At 39.4% G+C, this 25,906-nt stretch overlaps 1 protein-coding gene across 5 annotated transcripts in view; it reads right to left on the bottom strand.

The window, feature by feature from the left end:
- The window catches only part of Pds5b (PDS5 cohesin associated factor B), a 188,690-nt gene that overhangs the window by 83,917 nt on the left and 78,867 nt on the right, over positions 1–25,906 (bottom strand). For all 5 annotated transcript variants that reach the window (XM_045154102.1, XM_045154103.1, XM_045154106.1 and 2 more), the window contains exons 7-13: positions 20,441–20,521; positions 12,078–12,218; positions 11,020–11,135; positions 5,896–5,990; positions 4,141–4,286; positions 2,887–3,038; positions 894–1,007 (exon numbers count right to left, since the gene is read on the bottom strand). In XM_045154102.1, the coding sequence (XP_045010037.1) occupies positions 894–1,007; positions 2,887–3,038; positions 4,141–4,286; positions 5,896–5,990; positions 11,020–11,135; positions 12,078–12,218; positions 20,441–20,521 (845 nt within the window). The remainder of the gene's footprint in view (positions 1–893; positions 1,008–2,886; positions 3,039–4,140; positions 4,287–5,895; positions 5,991–11,019; positions 11,136–12,077; positions 12,219–20,440; positions 20,522–25,906) is intronic.

The following is a 25,906-nucleotide window of genomic DNA, read 5'->3' as shown; positions in this document are numbered from 1 at the left end:
TATCACATTCCTGAAATGATATCAACATGAAAATCAAAACCTTAATAAAGATTTCATGCCAATTCTCTATGTACTTTTTAAGTACTTTTGGTGTTTTTTTTATGTATTTTATTTATTTATTTGAGAGAAAAATGGAGAGACAGGGAGAGAATGAGTGAGCCAGGACTTGCAGCCACTGCAAACAAACTCCAGACGCATGCGCCCCCTTGTGCATCTGGCTTACGTGGGTCCTGACAAATTGAACCAAGGTCCTTAGGCTTTCCAAGCAAACACCTTAACTGCTAAGCCACCTCTCCAGGATTCCCCCCAACTATTTTTAGAGACAGAGAGGCAGACAGAGATAGAGACAGAGAGACAAACAGACAGACAGACAAAAGAAAGAGAGAGAGAGGGAAGGAAGGAAGGAAGGAAGGAAGGAAGGAAGGAAGGAAGGAAGGAAGGAAGGAAGGAAGGAAGGAAGGAAGGAAGGAAGGAAGGAAGGAAGGAAGAATGAATTGGGGCACCAGGGCTTCAGCCACTGCAATCGCACTCCAGATGCTTGTGCCACCTCGTGGGCATGAGTGACCTTGCACTTGCATCACCTTTGTGCATCTGGCTTACATGGGATCTGAAGAGTAGAACATGGGTCCTTAGGCTTCGCAGGCAGGCACCTTAACCACTAAGCCATCTCTCCACCCCTTTAGATGCTTTTTAATTGCTTAGTCAAATATTATCAAAGAACTTTCTAGTAGAGGGGAAAAAGTAATCAAGTACTTTATTGTGTCTTAAACCTTGAAACAATTTGTACATTATGACATGAATTATATTTAAAATAGTTGTGGTATCTTCTCAAAATAATCCAAAATACTGCAAAAGATGAAAAGAACAGCCTGACATTTGAGATTGAGACATACTTTACAGCATTTAAATCCAGTGTGGCATACAAGTAATATAAGCACTTCATCCGTTCTGTAGTTTCCAAATTGTGGGGAACCATGTACTGAGCAAAAATCCGCTCAACAAGTAACCTAGAAAAGAAAAGACAAGGTACTAGGGTGATATTTTAAAAATGTGTACGTATTATTTATTTATTAATCTGAGAGAGGGAAAGTGAGAGAGAGACACACACAAACAGGCCGGCAGTATGGGCATTCCAAGGCTTCTTGCTGCTGACAAAGAACTCCAGACTCATGCACCAATTTGTTTATCTGGCATTATCTGTACTGAGGAACTGAAACCAAGACTGGCAGGCTTTGCAAGCAAGCATCTTTAATATCTGAACCATCTCCCTTAGTCCCCTGTTGACTTTTTAAAAATGTACTACATGAAGCCAGGTATGGTGGCACATGCCTTTAAACCCAGCACTTGGGAGGCAGAGATAGGATTGTCATGAGTTTGAGGCCACCCTGAGACTACATGGTGAATTCCAGGTCAGCTTGGACTAGAGTGAAACCCTACCTCAAAAAAGTACTCCATGAGTATGTAAAATTCTAAAGCATCTTTAAAAACAAACAAACAAAAAGACACAAAGAAGTCCTTGGTCTCTTGAATGGAAATGAGATGTCCTTCTGAACATCCAAGATGATACAAGAAAAGACTTAGTTATCTGAAGTTGAAGCTACACAGGAAGTTTTAAGATTCTTTTGACGTCTCCTAGCGCTCAGGGAAGAGGATCTGATAAAATGCACTGAGAACAAGACCAGGAGCAGCTGCTCTGCTTCTGCTGAAACCTGCTCCCTACCGCACCGAGGGCAGCATGTCACTGTCACACACTCACAGGGGCAGAGGGAAGGGCACTACCAAGGGAAGAAAGGGCGAACAATATAAGTTTTTATGCACTGATGTGCAATACTATGTACTAAAAGGTCCAAAAACTACAACTATATAAAAATAACTTTCTTACAAGGATGAGGAGGTGGCTCAATGATTAAAGCGCACAGCTTTGGTCCCCTTAACAGCCACAAATTCTGGGTTTGATCAACTGTTAATTATCCAGATGGTTATGCCTGTACCAATCATGGGGGGGAGGGGCAGCACACCATATTAAACTGTGAAGAGGTATAGTATCTTGGGTTAGTACTTCAGCTCTATTAAGTACGAAATGGCTGCTACCTACCTATACAAGATCTATTTACCTTTAGGTTGATAATGCCTTTTTTGTGTGTAAATATTTTATTTCTGTTTATTTACTTGAGAGAAAGAAAGAGAAAGAGATACAGAATGGGCACATCAGGGCCTCCAGCCACTGCAAATGAACTCCAGGGGCATGTACCACTTTGTGCATCTAGCTTACATGGGTCCTAGGGAATCAAACCTGGGTCCCTTGGCTTTGCCTTAAACTCTAAGCCCTCTCTCCAGCCTGACAATGTCTTTTCAACAGATGTTTATAAGCTGCTTTTAACTTGGAGAGATTTTTTTTTTAATTTAAAAACGTCTATAACACAAAAGATTTATTTTCATTTGAATTTTATTTAGAAAATATTAACAAAGATCTCTTTAAAGTATTTCTCTAGACAAAATTTAAATGATAGCCTCATAGTTCTACACTTAGCTATTACTCTGTTCAAAATCAGAGTATGAAAATAAATGTCAAAGTTGCACTCATCCCTAAAGTTATATATGCATTACCACTGCATTTGTGACTCTGGTAGGAAGGAAATCATTCGATCCATTTACCCTGTAAAAGCTAAGGAAGGAATTTAAAGCTATAAAGAAACTATTCTGGGGGGGAGGGAGGGTATTACCATGGGATTTTTTTTATAATCATGGCAAATGTTAATAAAAATTAAAAAATAAAAATAAAAAAAAGAAACTATTCTGCATGAGACAACAAATCAAGAAGTTATATCATACTCAAAATCATCAAATACCTTACAAAAACAAACAACATACATGATCACAACTCACCGATCATCAATGCTATTCTGATAATATATGTGTAGTAATTTGTCCTTGATCCACGATATCTGTTTGGCAGCATCTTTTCCAGCTGCTGACTGTAAAGAGTATTTCTTATAAATCTGAGCAAGTCCCATCATGGCTTCCTTACGCACTCGCCACTTAAAAGTTAGAAAAAAGAAACTTCTCAATATAAGAATGCTCTATTACATCAATTCAGTAAAGTCTAGTCTAGTGTAAATCTTCAGCGTCAAGAGGACTGGCTCTAGTCTCACTTGGGAAAGGAGAAAGCACACTGAACACCAGCACTCATCTCTTCCTATGTCCTGAATACGAATGAAAGGTGGCCAGCCACCATACCCTCCTGCTGCCACGGTTTTCCTACTACGATATAGCATCTTCCAGAGCTGTGAGCCAGAAATAAACCCTCCTCCCCCAAATTGCTTTTATTTTTAAATATTTTCAATTTTGTTTATTTTTATTTATTTGGGAGGGAGAGAGGGCAGGAAGATGGTCACATCAGGGCCTCCAGCCACTGCAATCGAACTCCAGATGCATGTGCCACCTTGTGCATCTGGCTTTACATGGCCACTGGAGACTCAATCCTAGGTCCTTTGCCTTTGCAGGCAAGTGTCTTAACCACTGTACCATCCCTCCAGGCCCCAGGTTGCTTTTGTCAGGTATTTTGTCTCAGCAAAGATAAATACTACTAATACATCTACTTTTCTGGGTTTTTTTATTTATATTTCCCTTACATGATTATGATTGAATGTAAAGTGCCCCCAGAGCATCATGGGTTTTGAATACCTGGTCCCCAGTTGGTGGCAACTGGGAGGTGGAACTTAGCTAGGAGCAGGCTTTGGGATGGTACAGCCCAGCTCCAAGCCCAGGAGATAAGATACTTCCACCAGGTGATGCCTGTCATGGTTCCCTGCCATGATGAAACTTCCCCCCAAGACTGAAGGCTGCAATGAGCCCTTCCTCTCATAAGCTGCTTTCAGTTAGTCTTTTGTCCCAACTACAAGAACTACACTAGCAGTTTCTGTTATAATGTAAAAATGGTTCTACATGTAAGTTCAGTCAAGTATGGTTTTCTAAACTTTTATTTCCCTGCATGTTACACAATGTATGTTGCTCAAGCCTCAGGTATTGAGTATCATTTTATAATAATTATATTTACAAAAAGCTATTTTCAAATGAAATTATATTAGGCTTCAAGTACTAAAAGTAGAACTCTAGCAATAATTACTTATTCCTTCTTACCCTTTTATCCAGTGTGCGCTCTCTCACAAAATTAAGTAAGTGGTCATTGACTAGAAGAATGTCCTTTCTGGCAGCTGTAACTATAGACACAATCACATCATGTCTAATGGCTTCCTCCGGGTCATGTGACCTCACTTTAAGATACTCTGAAAGATAAGATTTTCTTTAGTTACAATGAAATCTTTAAGTCTGATGTTGCTTGATGGTTACTGAGTTTGTATTCGTACAGTCTCTCCTTGCTATGCCTTATAGCAGTTGAAAATGGTACTCTGTGCCTTTGTATGGAAAGTATATAATTTGTTTTGATTTTACAGGGCTCACAGTTAACAATCTTCAAATCTCTCAGATAAGACTATGGGGACCTTTGAAGTTGGACTGAGTACAATTTACAATACAGATGGTTATGAATCTACTGGGGACCAGAGGTGGAATGAGGTAGTTTGAATGGACATCCCCCAATACAATCAGGAGTTTATTAAAGCTTGTTTTTGTGTTTTGTTTTGTTTTGTTTTTTGAGGTAGGGTCTCACTCCAACCCAGGCTGATCTGGAACTCACTCTGTAGTCTCAAGGTGACGCTGAACTCATGGTGATCATCCTACATCTGTCTCCTGAGTGCAGGGATTAAAGGCGTGCGCGGCCATACATAAAGTCTGTAATTTAGACCTCAAACTAGGCGGCTGGAGGAGGTATCACTGTGAGCAGATACTAGGGTCCAGCTCTAAGAAGTGGGAGTAGATTTGGAATTTTCGGCTAAAGATAAGGAAAATGCCTGAGTTTTGCCTGGGCTCCTGAAGTGTGCTGGCTGGCTTTGGGCAGTAGTTGTTCTCCCTCTCTGTGTGGACCTGTGAAAGGGGCCAACTTCTCCTCCATCTGTAGGCGTCAATAAATCCCTTCCAACGTAACTGTGTCTGGTCTGGAGTCTCATCCCGACTAAAGCTGAACATTCTAGCACACCTAAAAACACCACTATGACAGGCTGCTGTTTAAAATATTACAAATGGATATATTTTGTGACTTTCTCTACCAAAATAACTCAGGAAACAGTAGTACGATTTAAGAAGCAATGGTAAGCAAAAGCAGTGTGAAATGCTCTCCAAATTTGGAAGGTTTAAGAAAGAAAAAATAGCCTGGACTACAGGAGTTAATTCCAGGTCAGCCTGTGCTAAAATGAGACCCAGCTGCAAAGAAAGCAATAAAAAGAAGAGAAAAAAGAGAAGGGAACAGAACAGGAAAGAAGAGAAAGGAGCAGGGGGCAAAAAGAGAAGGAAGAGAAGAAAAAGGAAGGGAAAGAGAGGAAAAGAAAAAGAAAGAAGAGAAAGGAGGAAGGAGGGGAAGGAGAGAAACAGAAGGAGGAAGGGGAGAGGGGAGGAAGACAGAGGAGAAAGGAAGGAGAGGGAGGAGGAGGAGAAGGAGTGAAAGAAGGAAAAGGGGGAGAGGACAAAGAGAAAAAGAGAGAGAAAGAAAATTAGACAAATACCTGAAACTGTGAAAGATGAGTAAGTATTTAAACTTTAATGTGCTAGGATTAAAGGCGTGCAACACCACCCCCAGCTGACATTTTCCTTATAAACACTTCTAGTCTACACACAAGAACTATGCTGTCAGAATTCTAGCTACCGAGTAAGTTCCATGATAATGAATAAAACAATATAACATCTCTCATAACCACCTCTAAGAAAAGATATTGCTTATAAAACTAATTACTTTTTCACTAAAGAACACTAGCAATATTTGCTATGAAGTATATATAATACCTGTTAAATCCTTTGCTAAATCAGGATGGTTCATGAGACAATGGCTAGCAAATTTCACACATTCCAGGCGGATTGGTACATGAATGTCATTAAACCTGATAAGATATATAAAAGGATGACCTTTAAAGCAACAAAACACATATAAGTTTAATCCACATTCATCTTGTTAAAGAAGAAACCATTTGTATCAACATCCAAAGTGAAGCCAGACTATTTTAATTGTGTGCAAGTAAAAGCAATCTCCATTAATATGAACTGTTGTGGGGCATGTTTAAATACACATTTGGCTGAATGCAAGAAGTGGAATGCAAAAAATTTTTCCCATAAATATTGTACTTTCAAATACAGCTGTTCCTAAGTACTTGTGTGTATATACATATAGTTCAGAGAAATTAATATACGTCTTATACCATGTCTGAGGGAAAACTTTTCATAAAGTACTTTTTACTTAAATGCAGTATATTTATTAATTCCAAATCTCATACTAAATCCTATATTGGTTTATATCACATGATCCTAAATTGTAAAAAAAAAAAAAAACCAGTTACTCCTGTCCAGTTAAATACTATCATTATTACATTTCCACTAATAGAAAAGTGAAATTTTATATTGTATCTAAAGTTGACATATCTTGTAAGTTACAACTCTGGTCGATATGCTTCTTAAGTCTCCCTTACATTCTCCATTGTCTTGTAACCTGTTGGCACTGGTGTGTAGGGGGTATGGGGTGCATATGGATATGCATGCAAATAATGCTTTACAACTATTTGCATTTTTCCTAATTTTATTATTCGACTGTCAATTAAGAGGCTCCCTGCACTCCTGCACCTTGCAAAGTGATAGGGAGGGCTGGAGTCTTGATCACGGTGGGACTCAACTTTCTCAGCACAACTGCTTCATAGACAGCACTGCGCTCCTCCGTCAGTGGTACCGCACACTCTCAGTCACTGATGTTCACATCTATGTGTGCTGCCTCATCTCAGAGTACAAAATAGTTATGTTCTAGAAACTGCTTACATTTCCACATTAAAGTAGTTTTCCATTCAGCAAATTTGTATGCCTTAACTCTAAAATCAAAAGCCTTCTAAGTATATTACTCAATACTATAAGAAAATTCATCATTTATATAAAGAAGAAAAAAAGTCTTCAGGCATTCGACCCTACACACTTTAACATTTCTCCAGTAAACTATTCAACCCTACACACATTAGTATTTCGAGTAAGCATTACAAATAAATATTTATACAAATATTTTATAAATAAATTATAAATATTTTAAAAATACTTTAGACCCAGGTGTGATGGTGCACACCTTCAATCCAAGAGCTCAGGAGGCAGAGGCAGAAGGATTGCCGTGAGTTTGAGAGTACATAGTGACTTCTAGATCAGCCTAGGCTAGAGCGAGACCCTACCTCAAAAAACCCACATACACACACACACAACCCCACACACACACACCCTCCTTAAATTTAATGGAGTTTTTGTTTGTCTGTTTGCTGTTGTTCAATTTCTTGGAAGGCTTTTGTTGTTTTAGTTATTAGATTTGTGGTGCTAGGAGTAAAACCAAGGGCCTTCAACATGCTAGGCTAGTATTGACCACTGGTTCCATACCCAGCACAAGATAACTTTTTTAAGGCAGTCAGCCACAGACAGCGCTGCAGGAGAACATGGACGTCACTCTGCTGCCTTGGCAGGGCAGCACTTGTGTGTGAACCAGGCGGCTGCAAGCGCCACTCCCCAGCAGCCTCCTGCTTCTTCACACTTAGCACAGCTGGGTGAACTGGCCCCTCCGGAGTCGTTTTTATTGTTTGTTTGTTGTTTTTTGTTTTTTGAGGTAGGGTCTCGCTCTAGCCCAGGCCGACCTGCAATTCACTATGTAGTCTCAGACTGGCCTCAAACTCATAGCAATCCTCCTACCTCTGCCTCCCGAGTGCTGCGATTAAAGGCATGCGCCACCATGCCAGGCTCTGGGTCGCCCTCTTGAGTCTACCAGTCAGTCAGATCTCTTGCTTACACACCTGGTCTGATGATAAGGCCCATCTTAATTGGATGTTTAATCCATGCCGTGGTTTGAATGCAAGTGCATGTCTCCCAAGGCTAAGGGATCTTTGAGTACAAGGCTAAGCTTCCTCCTCAGTCCCAAGTGACATCACTGGGGCAGGTCTCTTAAGCCCTAGGAGCGTTCAGAGCAGCTTCGTCCCTGAGTGTTCGTGTTTCCTGGCTGGTGCTGGTGTTGGTTTTTCTCCCACTGCTGTGGATGCTGAAGTGAGCCAACTTCTTCCTCCACTGATGGTATTTCCCTTTAATTCTGTAAGCCTAAAATAAACTTTTTCCTCCCATAAGCTGCTTCTAGTCAGGTGTTTGACCCGGCAACAGAAAGTAACTGAAACCATCCATAGATGGGCCTGGCACGTGTGTAACGCTCCACTCTCCTTGATCTTTGCTTCCGAGACCCCTTGGTAAGCCAAGCTGGGAAGGGGAGGGTCTCTTCTTACCTGGGCACTTCCCTGCATGTTTTTCTCACAGGCTTTGCTGTGGGTGCTTTCCTGCCTAATCATGTGTAAAAGCTCTCTTGGCCATCTCTTCATTCTCCTGGACCCTGACTCTGGGGTCCCTGTTTTGGTGAGCCTCCCTCTTCCAGCATGGCTTCTTTTTGGAGAGCACTCCCTGCCGTGTTTCTGGTGCCTTCTTGCTTGGTCACACGTTTGATCTTTAATTTCTCAGCCTTTAGCATGTCCTGACCTCTGAGCTCTCACGCAAGGGGTCCTTGTGGCATGGGGGCTCTCATGGTTTGCTTTCCATGTGCACCTGCTGTCTTCTGGATGCTTTCCTGCTTTTCCACATATGGTCTCTGCTATGCTCCAAGTCCTTTACTGTCTCTTAACCCTCTCTGCCCCTTCTCCCTAAGAGAAGGTCTTTCTGCTTTTGCCACAAGTCAGTACCTTCTCCAGGGCTTCTTCCCCAGGGATGTGAAAGGGGTTTTCTCCACGTCTCCTTCCCTTTCCAAGCTGGGCTGGGAAGGGGCAGTCTCTTTTTGGCTTGAGCTTCCCTGCTAGCCTTCCTTCTGGATCCTCATTCTCCCCAAAATAACCCTCATAAATCATAACTCACCCTTCTTGGAGTCTGTGTCCTCAATTCTTTGCTAACTCAGAGAAGGACCCAAAAGTTGGGGTACACAGGAATGGGATCTCTTTCATCTTTACAAAATTTAATCTTCCCCTGGACCCAAAATCTTCCATCAATTAACATTTAATACTATGTGAGTTTATGCCATTAGAAAGAAAAGTAACAATCTAATAGAAAGTTGACATGTTTCAACTGGGATTTTTTCCACCAGAAACCTATATACCCACGCTAATTCAAGTCTTTATTTAAAAACAAACCAGTATCTACACAGCTATGTACCTCATAACAGTTCAGTGTCGGATGATATCTACAACAATGGTTCATTTTGATTCAATCCATTAGTGATACTATGGCCATCTTATTTTGTGTTAAGTTTACTCTCTGGCATTTGTACAACAATATAATCACCAAATGATGCATTTTTCAAAATGTTTCTATCATTCAGTGATACATAATTCTTTATCAAAAGGGTATCTTTAAAATAAAAAATGGGATTGAATTGCATAACTTAAACTAATAAAATACTCTCCAGAAAAAGTCTTAAAATCACATTCAAAATTATCTCCAGAAAAGTCTTGAAATCAAATTCAAAATTAGTAATGAACTAATAAATTAGTCTATCTTCCTAATTTAATATCATCATTGAGGAAAATAAGGTATCAGATTGGAAATAGAAGTAAGTATAAAGACACATATCCTTACCAAATTAGAAAAGCTATACCAAAGATGAGATTTATTATAATCACTGATAGTAATCAAACGAGAAAGAAGCCAGGCGTGGTCATCCACACCTTTAAGCCCGGCACTTGTGAGGCAAAGATGGGGGATTGTTATGAGTTTGAGCTCAGCCTGGGACAACCAGAGTGAGTTTCAGGTCAACCTGGGTTAGAGTGAGACCCTACTGAGGGGTAAGGGGTAGGACCAAGAAGAAAAGTAGTAATACCAGTGAAACTATCTTCAACATACAAACAAAATAGATTTAGTTTTAAATCCTATTTGTTTGTTAATGACTTAACTGCTTTCTTGGTTATGAGAGCAAACCCAGTGAATAAAAATTTCCTTTATCTGGGTCAAAGTAGATTTCAGCCAGAGGATCTGTGGTGTTTTTACTATTTTCAAGGTCAAGGGTTTCTTTAGAAGAAGTAATGAAATGAACCTTTGCCATAAAAAAATGACACACTGAATATTTACAACCAATTTGAGGAGTTCTGTGGACCGCTAAAGTATGTAAGAAACCCAGCTCACTTCCTTTGAGAAACACAGAAGCTGGGCTTTGGCAGTACACAGTGCACGCCTATAACCCCTGCACTCGACAGGCTTAGGCAGCAGAACAGAGACCCTCAGAAAGGAGCAGAGGGAGGGGATCAAGAGGAGGGAATAGGAGAGGGTGGAAGAAGGTAGAAGAGGAAGGAGGGGCAGAAAGGGAGAGAAAACTAGTCATTTACTCATTTATTTTGTTAACATCTTTATTCTTTCTTATCTCCAAATAATCTAATTAAGTACAAGAGGTTTTTTTGAAGGGGGGGGGCTTACATTTTCAGAGTTATCTTCAGTTGGAAATAATTAAATTTTTTTTTTTTGGAGTAGGGTCTTACTTCACAGCCCGGGCTCACCTGGAATTCACTCAGGCTAACATTGGACTCACAGCAATCCTCCTACCTCTACCTCCCAAGTGCTGGGATTAAAAAAGGCATGTGCCACAACACCACCTGGCCTTGAAGCAATACATTTTAATCTTGTGGTTGTAAAGTTATGAAATAGCTTTTAGAATGTGCCACCTTGGAAAAAAAAAACCATCACAAGATAAACCCATCACTGAAGACAAAATAAAGTGGCAGCCTAATGCAAATGTTTAACACGGCCATTCCTCAGCGTCCAGATGCTCAATATAAGCTCTGACTTTTGTTTTTAAGATTTCAGAAAATGCAGCATGGTTTCATAAACAGCACACACATATAAACACGTATTACTTTCAAACAGAAAATCACAGTCATGTACCTGCCCAAGTAGCACTGCCAGAGTGGTTTGTTCTGAGAAGCCAACTCTGAATCCTTTGCCCCAAACATTTTTGCCAATAGTTTAACAACTTGGAGGCGTTCCTCATTATCATTGCTCTGAAACAAAGCACAAGCACCTTTCAAACTACGAGGTAGAGCTGCAGAACATGATCTGTGCTGATTTCCCATACTGTCTAAATCACAGAGCCCTTCTAGGACCCCAAATGGTAAATTACATTAAATTCTCACTAAATTTTACACACACACACACACACAGAAATCATGTTAACAACTTTTCTGAGTGATATACTAAAATATTGTAAATATTTATAATTATAATGTATTTTATTTAATTTACCATAATGAATTGAAAGAGAAAACTATATTCCCCAATTTTTCAGAATTACTGAATAATTTAATACCAAGGTAATAGAAACATGCTACCAAAAGATTTCAGGGCTGGAGAGATGGCTTAGCAGTTAAGGCACTTGCTTGCAAAGCCTAACAATCTGGGTTCAATTCCCCAGTACCCACATAAAGCCAGATGCACAAAGTGTCAAATGCATATGTAGCCTGTGTGCAGTGGCTAGAGGCCCTGACGCACCCATTCTCTCCATCCATCCATCCACTCTGCCTCTGCCTCTCTCTGCTTGAAAATAAATATTCTTTTAAAAAGAAAGGGGAGAATATAAAAAAAATCTCAGATTTTTCACTATAAAACAAACTACAGTATGGATTATGAATTCTAAGATATTTTTATGTGCTAATCAAGAGGTCATGGTAATGCTTTGTGCTTTGGAAATATAAACTCATATCTCACAAATGACCTAGCAAACCCGTGTAGTAAAATGGTGTCCTGCTAATCCTTTACGAGGGAAGTACTACTCCTAGGCCTCACACCAAGCACTGGAAATACACAGAAAAGCCGAAAAGACACTAAAATGATAACATTCCCCCCTCATCTCTTACATTCAATTAAAATGACAAAAGAACTGATACCACAAATAATGTTTTCTGCTAATCTAGTTGACACAATTATATTATTTTTATATTAGTTACCTTTAATTTAAACTCAAGCTGGGGTAAAACAGAGAGCAGCAAATGACTATCAATATTGTAGAGTTCCAAAATTAAGTCAAAGACATGTTCTGACAAGTCACTGATTGATGTTTTCCCAAGCATCAGGACCTGATTAAAAAACTTTTGAGAAGAAAACCTGTCATTAATAAAAACATTATAAATAAATTTTCTAAACTCTTATTATTCATTTAAATTCATTATTATTTTATACAAAGTGAATCCAGGTAATCAAAATACAATGTGAGAACTCACTACAGGTGATATCATAAAACATGAAAATCATCTTGCATGGGTCAGAGAAATGACTTAGCGGTTAAGGTGCTTGACTGTGAAGCTTAAAGACCTCAGTTCAAGGCTTGATTCCCCAGGATCCACATAAGCCAGATACACAAATTAGCACATGTATCTGCAGCTCATTTGCAGTGGCTGGAGGCCCTGGCAAGTCTATACATTTTTTAAATCATCTTGCTCATAATGATGTAAGTAATTTGTACTGATTCATCAATTAATACATCAATAAATGCCCTTACCTTACAAAGTACATTTTGTTACACTATGATACCATATTTGGTCTGTGATACTTTTGTTGTCAACCTGATGGAATAAAAATATCCCCGGGGGCTGGAGAGATGACTTCACAGTTAGGCCTACAGACCCAGGTTTGACTCCCCAGTACCCATGTAAGCCAGATGCACAAGGGAGGGGGCGCATGCATCTGGAGTTCGTTTGCAGTGGCTAGAGGCCCTGGCACAACCATTCTCTCATTCTCTCATTCATAAAAAAATAAATAAAATATCTGTTTAATCCCTGGACTGGAAGACTATAAATCCATGGGCTTAGTGGGAAACATTGGCCTCAATGTGGGCAAAGAAATTTACTTTCTCCCCTCTGCACTAAAGCACCTTCCTTTTCCTGCCCTTCAACGTCAGAACTGTAGGTTCTCCAGCCTTTATATGCCAAGACTTGCACCAGAAGCCCTAATCTGGGTTCTCCAGCCTTTGGACTTGGACTCAGAGCTAAACATCAGTTTCTTTAGTTCTCCAATTTGCAGACAGCACATTATGGGGGACTGTCAGACTTCATAACAGAATAAACCAATTCTAGGCAGTCTCCTCACAAACACATTACTTTCTACACTTCTAATAATTCCATTTCTCTGAATAACCTACAATGACTTAATCACCTCACTAGATAAATTCCATAAACAAGCAATCACATCTTGTTTATTTTAGTGTATGGGAGACTACAGGATCTAAAACAAAGCTTTCTTATGCCTACAAAATGAGGTCAATCATATCTTGGTGCCAACTTAATTGGGTTTAAAAATATTTCAATTAGGACTGGAAATACAGCACTTTCCTGCAAAGCCTAAGGACCCAGGTTCAATTCCCCAGAACCCATGTAAGCCAGACGCACATGGTGGTGCATACGTCTGGAGTCATTTTGCAGTGGCTACAGGCCTTGACATTCCCATTCATTACCCCCCCCCACACACACACACACCACTTTCTAATAAATACATACATGGAAAATAAAATATCAAAAATTACTTCAACTGCTTCTAAGACATTATTTCTGGGTTGTCTTCAAAACTGTTTTTAAACTAATCAGATTTTTTTAAAATTTTTATTTATTTGAAAGCGACAGACACAGAGAGAAAGACAGATAGAGGGAGAGAGAGAGAGAGAGAATGGGCGCGCCAGGGCTTCCAGCCTCTGCAAAGGAACTCCAGACGCGTGCGCCCCCTTGTGCATCTGGCTAACGTGGGACCTGGGGAACCGAGCCTCGAACCGGGGTCCTTAGGCTTCACAGGCAAGCGCTTAGCCGCTAAGCCATCTCTCCAGCCCCAAAACTGTTTTTAGAGCAGCACAGAGCGCCACCCTAACGGTAAGGAAGCACTGTCCAAGGTCAGAGGAAGGCTATCACTCTGTGTTTTTACCATAAAACAACCTCTTTTGAAGGCTTTGCTCCTTTAACATGATGAAGGATGTATACATGTGTACAAAGTTTGCAATACCAATCAAAACTCAGTTAAAAGAATACTAAAATAAAGGCAGCAAGTTTCAGTCAGATCAATCAGCATATAACTACTGAAATAGGCAGATATGGGCATAATAACCAAGTTGCTTTCTTTCTAAAACTCTTCCAAAAATATATAAAATTAACTCAAAACAAAAATCACAGCTGCCAATATCTTCACAGATAGAGAGCTAAGCATACTGTACACCATACAAACTGCCCTGTTCATTTGTCTTGACCATCAAACACGTAACTTGGCTTGACTGGGTTTTGCCATCCATGTTCAAAGGACAGATTCAAATATTTTATGTATCTTTCTATGTTCTTGATTTGTTATTAAGTGAAGACTTTTAGCTCTATGATTCAGGAGAGATATCTAGCCCAGAAAAGGAGAACAAATTTTATTCCTTCCTTTATTCATTAGTTTCTGTGTGCCTGTGTGGTATATGCATGTGTGTATACAGATACACAAGCCCCTTTGCATATACATGAACAGGACACCTCTATCACTCTTCTCCCTTTGTTTCTTGAGAAAGGTCTCTCACGGAACTTGGAGCTCTCTGTTTTACAGCTAGACGCCATGATCTGTGAGAACTAGCTATTCTCTGCTCTGGGGCTACAGGCATGCACAGCCATACCCAGGCTTGGACATTGGGTGGTGGGGATCCAAGTCAGGCCCACAGAGCCATTTCCCCTATTGGTTTCCTAACCATCAATTCTGTGGAAAAAAATAAAATGTCAAGAAGTTAAATTCTTGTTCAGGTTAAAAATTTAGTGTCTGGGGCTGGAGAGATGGCTTAGCGGTTAAGCGCTTGCCTGTGAAGCCTAAGGATCCCGGTTCGAGGCTCAATTCCCCAGCACCCATGTTAGCCAGATGCACAAGGGGCGCACGCGTCTGGAGTTCGTTTGCAGTGGCTAGAGGCCCTGGCACGCCCATTCTCTCTCTTCTCTCCCTATCTGCCTCTTTCTCCATCACTATCAAATAAATAAATAAAAATAAACAAAAAATTTTTTTTTTAATTTAGTGTCTTTTTTAGTTTCCACTCTCCAATTTTACCCTGTTTTTATTTAAAAAAAAAAAACAGCAGAATAAAATCCCTCAATCTAACTTTTCTTAATAAAGAACAATAATCTTTTCTTACTCTGGCCACCACAGTGGTCAATTCATCACTACCTTCTACCAGTTTAAAAATACTTCCTTGGAAAAAGGGAGCAAGCCAGGCGTGGTGGCACACACTAATCCCAGCACTCAGTAAGCAGAGGTAGGAGGATCACCTAGAGCGGAAGGCCACCCTGAGCGTACACAGTGAATTCCAGGTCAGCCTGAACTAGAGTAAAAAAAAAAAATGGTGGCAAATATTATTCTTCATGTACTAATTCCATCAAAAATACACACTCAGCCAGATGTGGTGGCTCATGCCTTTTAAGCCTAGCATTCAGGAGGCACAGAGAAGTAGGGAAATCGCTGTGAGTTCAAGGCCAGCCTGAGACTTAGTGAATTCTAGGTCAGCCCATATTTTCCCTAACCAGTACCCTCCCAATTTCCCTGTAATCCCTATAGACTTCTTCCTGTATCCTTATAGTCCCTCGTCTAGCTTTAGATCATATATGTGTTTAATCTAGAAATACAGCACATTTTCTCTCATATGTGGAATTCAGATTTAACTATATAAATGCACACACTCATATACAACACAAAAGGTATTTGGGGGAGGAATAGAGTGCAGGAAGAAGAGGGACTGGGGAGTGGAGTGAGGTGGGATTTGAACATACAATGGTGTATGTGTTATAATATTATAATGTCATGATGAAAATCATTATTTTGTATACTAAAAATAATTAGGGGGCTTTAACCCCTTGCCTCCTTCCATATAGCAAGAGCTCTCTATACTTCCTTCCCTTAATTTAATAAGGTCTCTCTAAACTTTAAAAATAACAACAACAATTAGAACAGAGAAGAGAAAAATGGTAAAGAGAAAAGAAAGTTATGGTCTTCAGAGGGACAGTGACCAGCCTGTTATTATTCTCCACAGCATAACAAAGTTTTAGCAGAGTTCCTAAAATGAATAAATATGAAATAGCCATTCTAATCCAAATATGAAACAACCCAAGCCCTCCATTCTAATTAAAAATTCACTGGAAAAAATTCAATGGAGTTACATATAGATTTGATTATTTACTTCCAAAAATCATTAACAAAAATTTATTTGAAAATGGGTAAAGAAGTTACTTTCTATAAATATAAAAATTTTAGAAATACTTGTCTCCTAATGAAAGAAGTCAACAATGAATTCTACCTTACATTTACATGGCTAAATTTAATTATAAAAGTACTTTCATATTAAAGAACATGTTTTCTACCACTGTTCCAAGCATTAACCTCGATGTATAAAGGCAAAAACCAAAAATCACTGAGATTAAACACTAAACAAATTTTACCTATAGCAACAAGGACCTGACACACTTTTAAGCTAGCGCCTTTAATCCCTTAGCCATCTCCTCAGTCCTTCAAATACTTTTTCATCAAAACAAAATAATTTTATCTGTATCCTAAAATTTGTAAATAAAAAGATCTGAAAATAGTAAGTATCACTAAAATGTGATCCATGTAGAACTTTTCTGAATTGTTACTATGTATGTTTTCTTTTTGATACTCTGGTTTTGCCTTTAAAAAAAAGTATGTATTTTACTATTTCTTAGATTGCCATGTCATAATTAATTCTATTTGAAAATATTAACCACAGGGCACTGTGACACATGTCTGTACTCTCAACTACTCAGGAGGCTGCGGCAAAACTACTTAAGCCAAGTAATTTCTAGTCAGCCTGAGTAATATAATGATAACTGATTTCAATATAAAAACAAACAAAACTCTATTATAACGCTCATTTACAGTCTTTCTATATGCCTAAATCATTATTTATAAAGAACAAATTTGAATGTGCTAATACATACAACAGTAAAAACAAGTTGTTAAATGGCGGGTGTGCTGAAGCGATGGCTCAGCAATTAAGGCACTTGCCTGCAAAGCCTAACAACCTGGGTTTGATTCCCTAGCACCCACATGGAGCCACATACACAAAGTGGCACATGCATCTAGAGTTCATCTGCAGTGGCTAGAGGTGCCCATTCTCTCTTTGCTTGCAAAAAATAAAGCCAGGCATGGTGGTGTATGCCTTTAATCCCAGCACTAGGGAGGCAGAGGTAGGAGGATCGCTGTGACTTTGAGGTCACCCTGAGACTACGTAGTGAATTCCAGGTCAGCCTGGACCAGAGTGAGACCCCACCTTGAAAAACAAAAATAAATTAATTAGTTAAATAAAAAATATCTAATTTTAAAAAATGGTGGAGGGCCGGAGAGATGACACCACAATAAAGGCCCTTGTTTGCAAAGCCTGCCACTATGGGTTCAATCTCCCAGTGCCCATGTAAAGCCAAATGCACAAAGTGGCACATACATTGGGAATTTCTTTGCAGTGGCCAAAGGCCCTATAATACCCATTCTCTTTCTCTCTCTGCTTGCAAATAAATAAAATATTTTTTAAATTATTTATTTATTTGAGAAATACAAAAGGCAGATAGAGAGAGAATGAGTGTGCCAGGGCCTTCAGCCACTGTAAACAAACCCCAGACACATGCACCACCTTGTGCATCTGCCTTACATGGGAATCAAACCTGGGTCCTTTGGCTTTGTAGACAAGTACCTTAACTGTTAAGCCATCTCTCCAGCCCTAAAATATTTTTTAAAAGAGTGTAGGATTATTATTATCTTATACCTTACTTTGATTTGCTAATACGGTCCTAGGAAGATAAATTAGCAATGGCTACTTCATCTAGTAAGTAAAAAAGAAATAACATTGACTTCTACTACTGCATTACTTTTATTCTATAAGAAAAGTAAGTTCATTAGAAAGTGATGTTACATGTAATTATAAAGAACTGAGGGCTAGAGAGATGACTTAGCAGCCAAGGTGCTTGCCTGCAACGCCTATGGACCCATTTTCAACTCTCCAGATCCCACATAAGCCAGATGCACAAGGTTGCACACGCTCACAAGGTGGCATCTGGAGTTCAAGTACAGTGGCTGGAGGCCCTGACAAATCAGTTCTTCCTTCCCCATCTATTTCTCACTCTCTCTTTAGAAAATTATTTTAAAAAAAACACAAGAATTGAAACAGCAAAGTAAGATGGCTTACAAGGGATTTAGTGGGGGGAAACAATTGCCAATGACTTCTTTACTCACCATCAAAGAAAGGGAAAAGAAGAAAGGAAGACATAAGAAAATAATTGACACACTATTAGACATACCTTGTAGCCAAAAGTGTGCTACAATCATTGTGCACGTCCCCTGTCCTCTGCCACCTCAAAGGCTAGAGCACAGCAAGACTATGAGGGTAAAGGGACATCATCTGTGTCCACAGACACAGACAGGAAGACAGGCGGAGAAAATATTAGTAACAGGAAAAAGGTTTTATACTGATTTATCTGGGATTTCTCAAAGTATTCCTTGGGTCTTTCTTTTGTTCCTTATGTTTCACTGCATTTTCAAACATAGCCCCAAATTATAACAATAGTATAATGAACCTAAATCATTCAGTTCTAAAAGTTATCATTCACTCTTCTCTATTTAATTACACCAAGCAAATATCTACTTTCCTCAATCTTAAAAGAGATATCAGCATGGTACAGTGTTGTTTTTATTGTTCTTTTGTTGTTACTACTGTTGTGGGATTTTTGTTTTGTTTTGTTTTGTTTTACCTTTTCCTTATTGTTATGCCAGAAAAACGTATCAAAATAGTGTTCCCCCAAAAACACATTGGTTAGGCAGTACCAGCTTAAATAAATGTCCAGCAGGAGGAGCTCACTTAGTAGCTCTACTGGGCCATGGCAATCTTCATTTAGAAACACTTGAAGCAAGGAGTAGTCAGAATGCTTAAGTCCTGGTCTATACAATAAGCCAAAAATAAAAAACTCAATTCAACTAATTAATATTGAACAATACGAAGTTCCCTGCCAACCCTAGGGCTATTAAGATGGGTTACAGAATTTAATTACACAGGTTCTGAAAGGTCACCCTTCAAAATAATGTCATTGAAAATAAACTGTATTTGTCTAAATCATCACATGCTTAGAATCCTTTGAAACCATGGGACAAAAACAAAAGCAGGTACTTAGCAAACGACTGTTTTATAATGAATGCTACTTCTCACAGTCTATCTTTTCAAGGTATCTTTCAAATCCTGACTTGAAGTTTTCATAAACTACAAAAAAAAAGTCCAATAAATTTCAGAAGACTTAAATACAAATTTAGAAAAGACAGTATCCTGTTTCTCAGTCAGGTAGACTTACATCCTTTACTTATTTAATGATGAGTGAAAGCAGAGGCAGGCAGAAAGACAAGCAGCTTTAAACAGTGTCATAGGCTGCCATGAATACTGTATTCTACGTGTGTTTCTCAAGGCATCATTCACCTACAATAGGATACAAATGGTGCCACCTGCAGTGATAAAACCCAATAGTCATAGAGAGAAAACAAAACAGACTATAAGCTTATATCAGTGAACCAAATGGCTAAAAACTATTGCTTCTAAAATTAAATCTAAAATGGTCACCATAAGCAACCCAAGCTGAGGTACCATTTAAAAGGGTTACTATTCATTGCAAATGTCCCCTAACTCAGAAACAGGACTGCTACAGGGCATCTCTCTGGGGGACGCAATGCATAAGCAACTCTAACCACACTGTAGCTGCCAGTCACACTCCCTTTCAGGTTCTAGATTTTGGTATCAGTTCATTTCTTTTTCTTATATAAAAATGTGTAAGCAACTTCTCTGAATAATAGAAAGTTCTAAATTTTTTTTTTTTAATCTATTTGCCTTTAACTTTATCTCTAACATCAGAAAGATACAGTTCTCTCTCCTGTGGACCAAAATGAAAGCTGTCAAAGCTTCCAGGAAACTGGAAAGAAGCGAACAAGATGAGCATTAGCTTACCAGAAAATAATATAAAATAATATCAAGAAAAGACAAAGCTGGGCGTGGTGGCACACGCCTTTAATCCCAGCACTTGGAGGTAGAGGTAGGAGGATCACCAAGAGTTTGAGGCCACCCTGAGACTATAAAGTGAGTTTCAGGTCAGCCTGGACCAAATTAAGATCCTACCTCAGAAAAAAGAAAAGAGAAAAATAAAATACATTACTTACTGGTTTAACAACAACAACAAGAAAAAAAGAGTAAAAATTGTGTAGTATTTGCTGAAAATTTTCATATAAGAGGCTTTAAATTTTTAGCATATTCTTTCTAGAAACCAATTTTAACACTTACATTAGTAATATATGGTTCAATAGCTTGTGCTGTCCTCTTCAGTAAAGCCTTGGCCAAATCATATGCTTGCTTATTTAAATTCTGAAAAACATAAACAACATCTGTATTATATAAATGTATATAGAGCTATACATTTTTGGTTGTTTTTTAAAATATTTTATTTTTATTTATTTATTTATTTGACGGAGAAAGAGGGAGGGAAAGACAGAGGGGCAGAGGCAGAATGGGCACGCCAGGGCTTCCAGCCACTGCAAATGAACTTCAGACGTATGCATCCCCTTGTGCATCTGGCTAACGTGGATCCTGGGGAATCAAACCTGCGTCCTTTGCTTTGCAGGCAAAGGCATTAACCACTAAGTCATCCCACCAGCCCTGGTTGTTGTTTCTTATTTAGTATACTTTATTTATTTGAGAGAGAGAGAGAGAGACTGGGGGAGGGAGAGGGAGAAAGAGAAAGAATGGGTGCACTAGGGCCTTCAGTCTATGCAAACAAACTCAAGGTGCATGTGCCACCTGTGCATCTGGAATCAAACCTAGGTCTTTTGGCTTGGCAGGCAAGTGTCTTAACCACTAAGCCACCTCTCCAGCCCACGTTCTTGGTTGTTGTTGTTTTTTTGTTTTTGTTTATATTTTGCAGTGGTGGGATCAAACTCAGACCCTCACGTTTACTAGGCCTATAGAGCTCTGTCACTGAAGCTACACCACAGCTTTCTATCTCCAACTATGAAAAGCAAAATATTTGTATTTCTAAAGCTACTACAGAATAAGTGAGTGACAGATCTATGTTTAATACTTAATAAAAAGAAAAAAGAGCCAGGTGTGGTGGCATACACCTTCAATCTCAGCACTCGAGAGGCAGAAGTAGGAGGATCGCCATGAGTTCGAGGCCACCTGAGACTACATAGTGAATTCCAGGTCAGCCTGGTCTAGAGTTAGACCCTACCTCAAAAAAAAAAAAAAAGAAGAAGAAGAAGAGGAGGAGGAAAAAAAAAATCACTTTTCTTAGGACAATCTGGCCTACTGGATCATAGGACTCTTTCAAGCAAAAATAAATATAGTCTCCACACATCTCATTCATAACAGATTAACCACAAAGAAACGGTAAATACTGTTTACAGCTAAAAGGAGGAGATCTTAAGTTATTCAAAATCTCATTTCAAATTCCGATCAGTTCAGCTGACTAAAACTGCAGGCAGATGTTACATGCTCGTTGCAAAAGCAGCAAACACCAAAGATCAATTGGGTTGTAGTAGAGATAGCAACTGGAGCTCTCAGCGGAAAAAGGAACTCTACAGGAAAGTTGTAGAGAAAGAAATTTACTGAAGGACACCACAGCATGAAGACTTAAAAAAAAAAAAAAAAGTCAGGTGTGGTGGCACACGTCTTTAATCCTAGCAAGGATCGCCAAACATTCAAGCCCACCCTGAGACTATAAAGTGAATTCCAGGTCATCCTGAGCCAGAGTGAGACCCTACCTTAAAAAAGAAACAACAACAAAAGCAATAAGTAACAAAGCAAAAACAATGAAGGGGATGCAAAAAAAATTTTTGTTTCTCAACAATGGAAAAATCTATAGCCCCGTCTCCTTGAACAACATGCAAAAACAGAGCTGACTTGAAAAGTGCATCGAAAAGTTCGTTTCGCAGGCTGGAGAGATGGCTGAGGGTGTTTGCCTGTGAAGCATAAGGACTCACATTCGACTCTCCAGGTTCAACATAAGCCACAGGCACAAAGCGACACAAGCGCCCAAGGTCACACGGCGCACACACTGGAGTTCCACTGCAGTGGTTGGAGGCCCTGGCATGCCAATTCTCTCTCTCCTTCCTCTCTCTCTCACGTTAAAAAAAAATTCACCATAAACAAGATGCAGACACTTCACCATTCCAATAAATAAAATTAATCAGGTAACTGAGTCCAGGACAAAAATCACATGATCATCTCAAAAGTTGCAGAAAGTCTTTATCAAAATCCAACATCCTTTCTACAGGACCTAGGGATAGAAGTAACATATCTCAAAATAAAATAATAAAAGCTACATAATCCAAAGCTATGGCTAACACCACACTTAATGGAGAAAAATGTGGAAGCATTCCTATTAAGATCAGGAAGAAGACAAGGCTGTCTAATTTCCCCATTCCAATTCAATACAGTGCATAAAGTCAGCTAAAGCAATAGGCAAAATGAAGAAATAAAAGGGATACAAACAGGAAAAACAAAGTATCCTTATTTATAGATGATATGATTCTACACATAAGATACCCTAAAATACTCAACCACTAAAAACATTCTACAACTGGGTAGGCATGGTGACACATACCTTTAATCCCAGCACTCAGGAGGCAAAGGTAAGAAGATCACTATGAGTTCGAGGCCAGCCTGGTACCACAGAATGATTTAGAAGTTGGCCTGTGCTATAGTCAGATACTAATAAAAAACAACATCAAAAATAAAGCTTATAAAAACACTTTCAGCAAAGTGGCAGGATCCCAACACTTGGGAGGCAAAGGTAGGCAGATCACCATGAATTTGAGGGCAGACTGTGACTACATAGTCAGTGACTACATAAGTCAGCTTGGGCTAGACTAAGAGGCTACCTTGAAAAACAAAACAAACAAAAAACAGAAGTCAGTAGCCTTCTTATATTCCATAACAAACATATTGGAAAATTAAGCCAGAGAAAAAATTCCTAATCACAAAAGCCTCAAAACAGTTAAAGGAAATGGAAAAACCTCTAAATTAAAAAAAAAAAGAACTAAAACACCTCCATAATGAAAACCTTAAGACACTGGAAGATTAAAAGTCCTTCCATGCTCATGGATTGGAAAAATAAATATTGCAAAATGGCTGTCCTACCAAAAGCACCTACAAATTCAATGCAATCCCAAATAAAATTCCAGTATCATTCCAAAGAGAAATAGACAAAAAGCTTGATATTCACAGAGAAGCACTAAAGACCTCAGATAGCCAGAAATATCCTGAGCATTAAGAATATTGCTTGAAGCTGGGCGTGGTGGCACACGCCTTTAATCCCAGCACTCGGGAGGCAGAGATAGGAGGATCGTAGTGTGCTCAAGGCCACCCTGAGACTACATAGTGAATTCCAGGTCAGCCTGGGCTACAGTGAGACCCTACCTCAAAAAACAAAAACAAAAACAAAAACAAAAAAAAAGGAATATTGCTTGAGGTATCAACATAACTGATTACAAATTATATAAGAGCCATGGTAATAAAAATAGCATGTTTCTGGCACAAAAACAGATATGGAGATCAATGGAACAGAACAGAGGATCCATGTAACTACAGCCACCTTATTTTTTATGACAACGCCCCAAATTACACACTGAAGACAGCATCTTTAACAAAGGGAGCTGGGAAACAGTTTACTTCTAGATCTTTCATCTCTCACCCTGTATAAAAAAAATCAACTCCAAATGAATCAAGGCCATCAAGTTAAGACCTGAAACTCTAAAACATCTGAAAGAAAAAGCAGGGAGTATACTTCAAGATTTAAGCATACAGAAGATCTATCAGAATAGGCTCTCGTTGTCCAGAAAACAGGCAACCATTCAACATGAGGTCTCATGAAACTAAAAAGTTCTATACGGGAAAGGAAACAGTCAAGTGAGTGCAGAAGCAGCCTACAGAAGCAAAGAAAATCTTTGCCAGCTATACATGTAATGAAGGATTAACATCTAGAATATACAAAGAACATCTAAAAAACTAAACACCAAGGGAAAAAAGAAACATAACCAAAGAATGGGCCATGGAACTGAACAGAGATTTCTCAAAAAAACAAAAACACAAATGGCTAATAAATATTTAGAAAGTGAGAGATGGCTTAGTGGTTAAGTACTTGCCTGTGAAGCCTAAGGACCCCGGTTCAAGGCTCGATTCCCCAGGACCCACATTAGCCAGATGCGGAAGGGGCGCACGCATCTGGAGTTTGTGTGCAGTGGCTGGAGGCCCTAGCATGCCCATTCTCTCTCTCTCTCCCTCCCTCTCTCTCTCTGCCTTTCTCCCTCTGTCTCTCTCAACTAAATAAATAAAAATGAACAAAAAAATTAAAAAAAAAAAAAAACTTAGAACGTGCTCCTTAGCTATCAGGGAAATGCTAACTAAAACAACTTTGATATTCCATCTCATCCCAATTAGAATGTCATCATCAAGGAAACAAATGCTGAGGGGCTAGAAAGATGGCTTAGTGGTTAAGGCGCTTGCCTGTGAAGCCTAAGGATCCAGGCTCAATTCCCCAGGTTCACATGGCGGCGCACGTGTCTGGAGTCTGTCTGCAGAGGCTGCAGGCCCTCGCTCTCCCATTCTCACTCACCCGCCCTGTCTCTAATAAATACATACATATTAAAAATAAAACAAAAGAAATTTTAAAAACACTGGCAAGATCTTAAGGAAAAAGAGAACCTTTCTCACTACTATAAGAAGTTTACATTGGCCCAGCACTCAGGAGGCAGAGGTAGGAGGGTCTCAGTGAGTAGGAGACTCATAGTGAGACATAGTGAATTCCAGGCCAGCCTGAGCTAGAGTGAGACCCGACCTCAGGAAAAAAAAAAAAAAGGTTAAATTGGTACAGCACCTATGGAAACTCCTCAAAAACAATGGAAACTGAACTCCCTTACATGCCAGCTATATGCCATTCTTAGGGTTATGCCCAAGAGCACTCCCACCTGCTACAGAGGTATTTACACACCCACGTTCACTGCTGCTCTATTCACAACAGCAAGGAAGTGAAAGTGGCCTACATGTCCATTAACTGTGACTGGATAATGAAAATGTTATACATACACAACATGGGATTTTATTTAGCTGTAAGGTAAAAATGAAATTTGTAGCAAAATATGATAGGTAACTCAGGCTCAAAAAGAAAATGGTGGGCTGGAGAGATGGCTTAGCGGTTAAGCGCTTGCCTGTGAAGCCTAAGGACCCCAGTTCGAGGCTCGGTTCCCCAGGTCCCACGTTAGCCAGATGCACTAGGGGGCGCACGCGTCTGGAGTTCGTCTGCAGAGGCTGGAAGCCCTGGCACGCCCATTCTCTCTCTCTCCCTCTATCTGTCTTTCTCTCTGTGTCTGTCTCTCTCAAATAAATAAATAAATAAAAATTAAAAAAATATGGTGTATGCTGTCTGTCAAATGCAGAGCCTAGATATCCATGCAGTCATATCCAAACCTGTGAGTTCAACTTAGAGTTTCTGCACAGACCAGAAATTTATAAACTAGCAGGGGAAGGGAGGCTACAGAGATGACTTAGTGGGGTTAAACGCACTTGCTACCAACGAAAGTCCAAATGCACAAAGTAGCATATGTGTCTGGAGTTCATTTGCAGTGGCAAGAGGCCCTGACATGCCCGTTTTCTCCCTCCCTCCCTCCCTCCTTCCACCCCCTCAAATAAATAAATAAATAAATAAATAAAAACATTTGAAAAGGAACAGGGGGTGGGAGGCCTTAAGTGGATAAT

This window comes from Jaculus jaculus, chromosome 7, assembly GCF_020740685.1.
Source record: "Jaculus jaculus isolate mJacJac1 chromosome 7, mJacJac1.mat.Y.cur, whole genome shotgun sequence".
Taxonomy (NCBI): domain Eukaryota; kingdom Metazoa; phylum Chordata; class Mammalia; order Rodentia; family Dipodidae; genus Jaculus; species Jaculus jaculus.
This window is presented reverse-complemented; position numbering and strand designations above follow the sequence as displayed.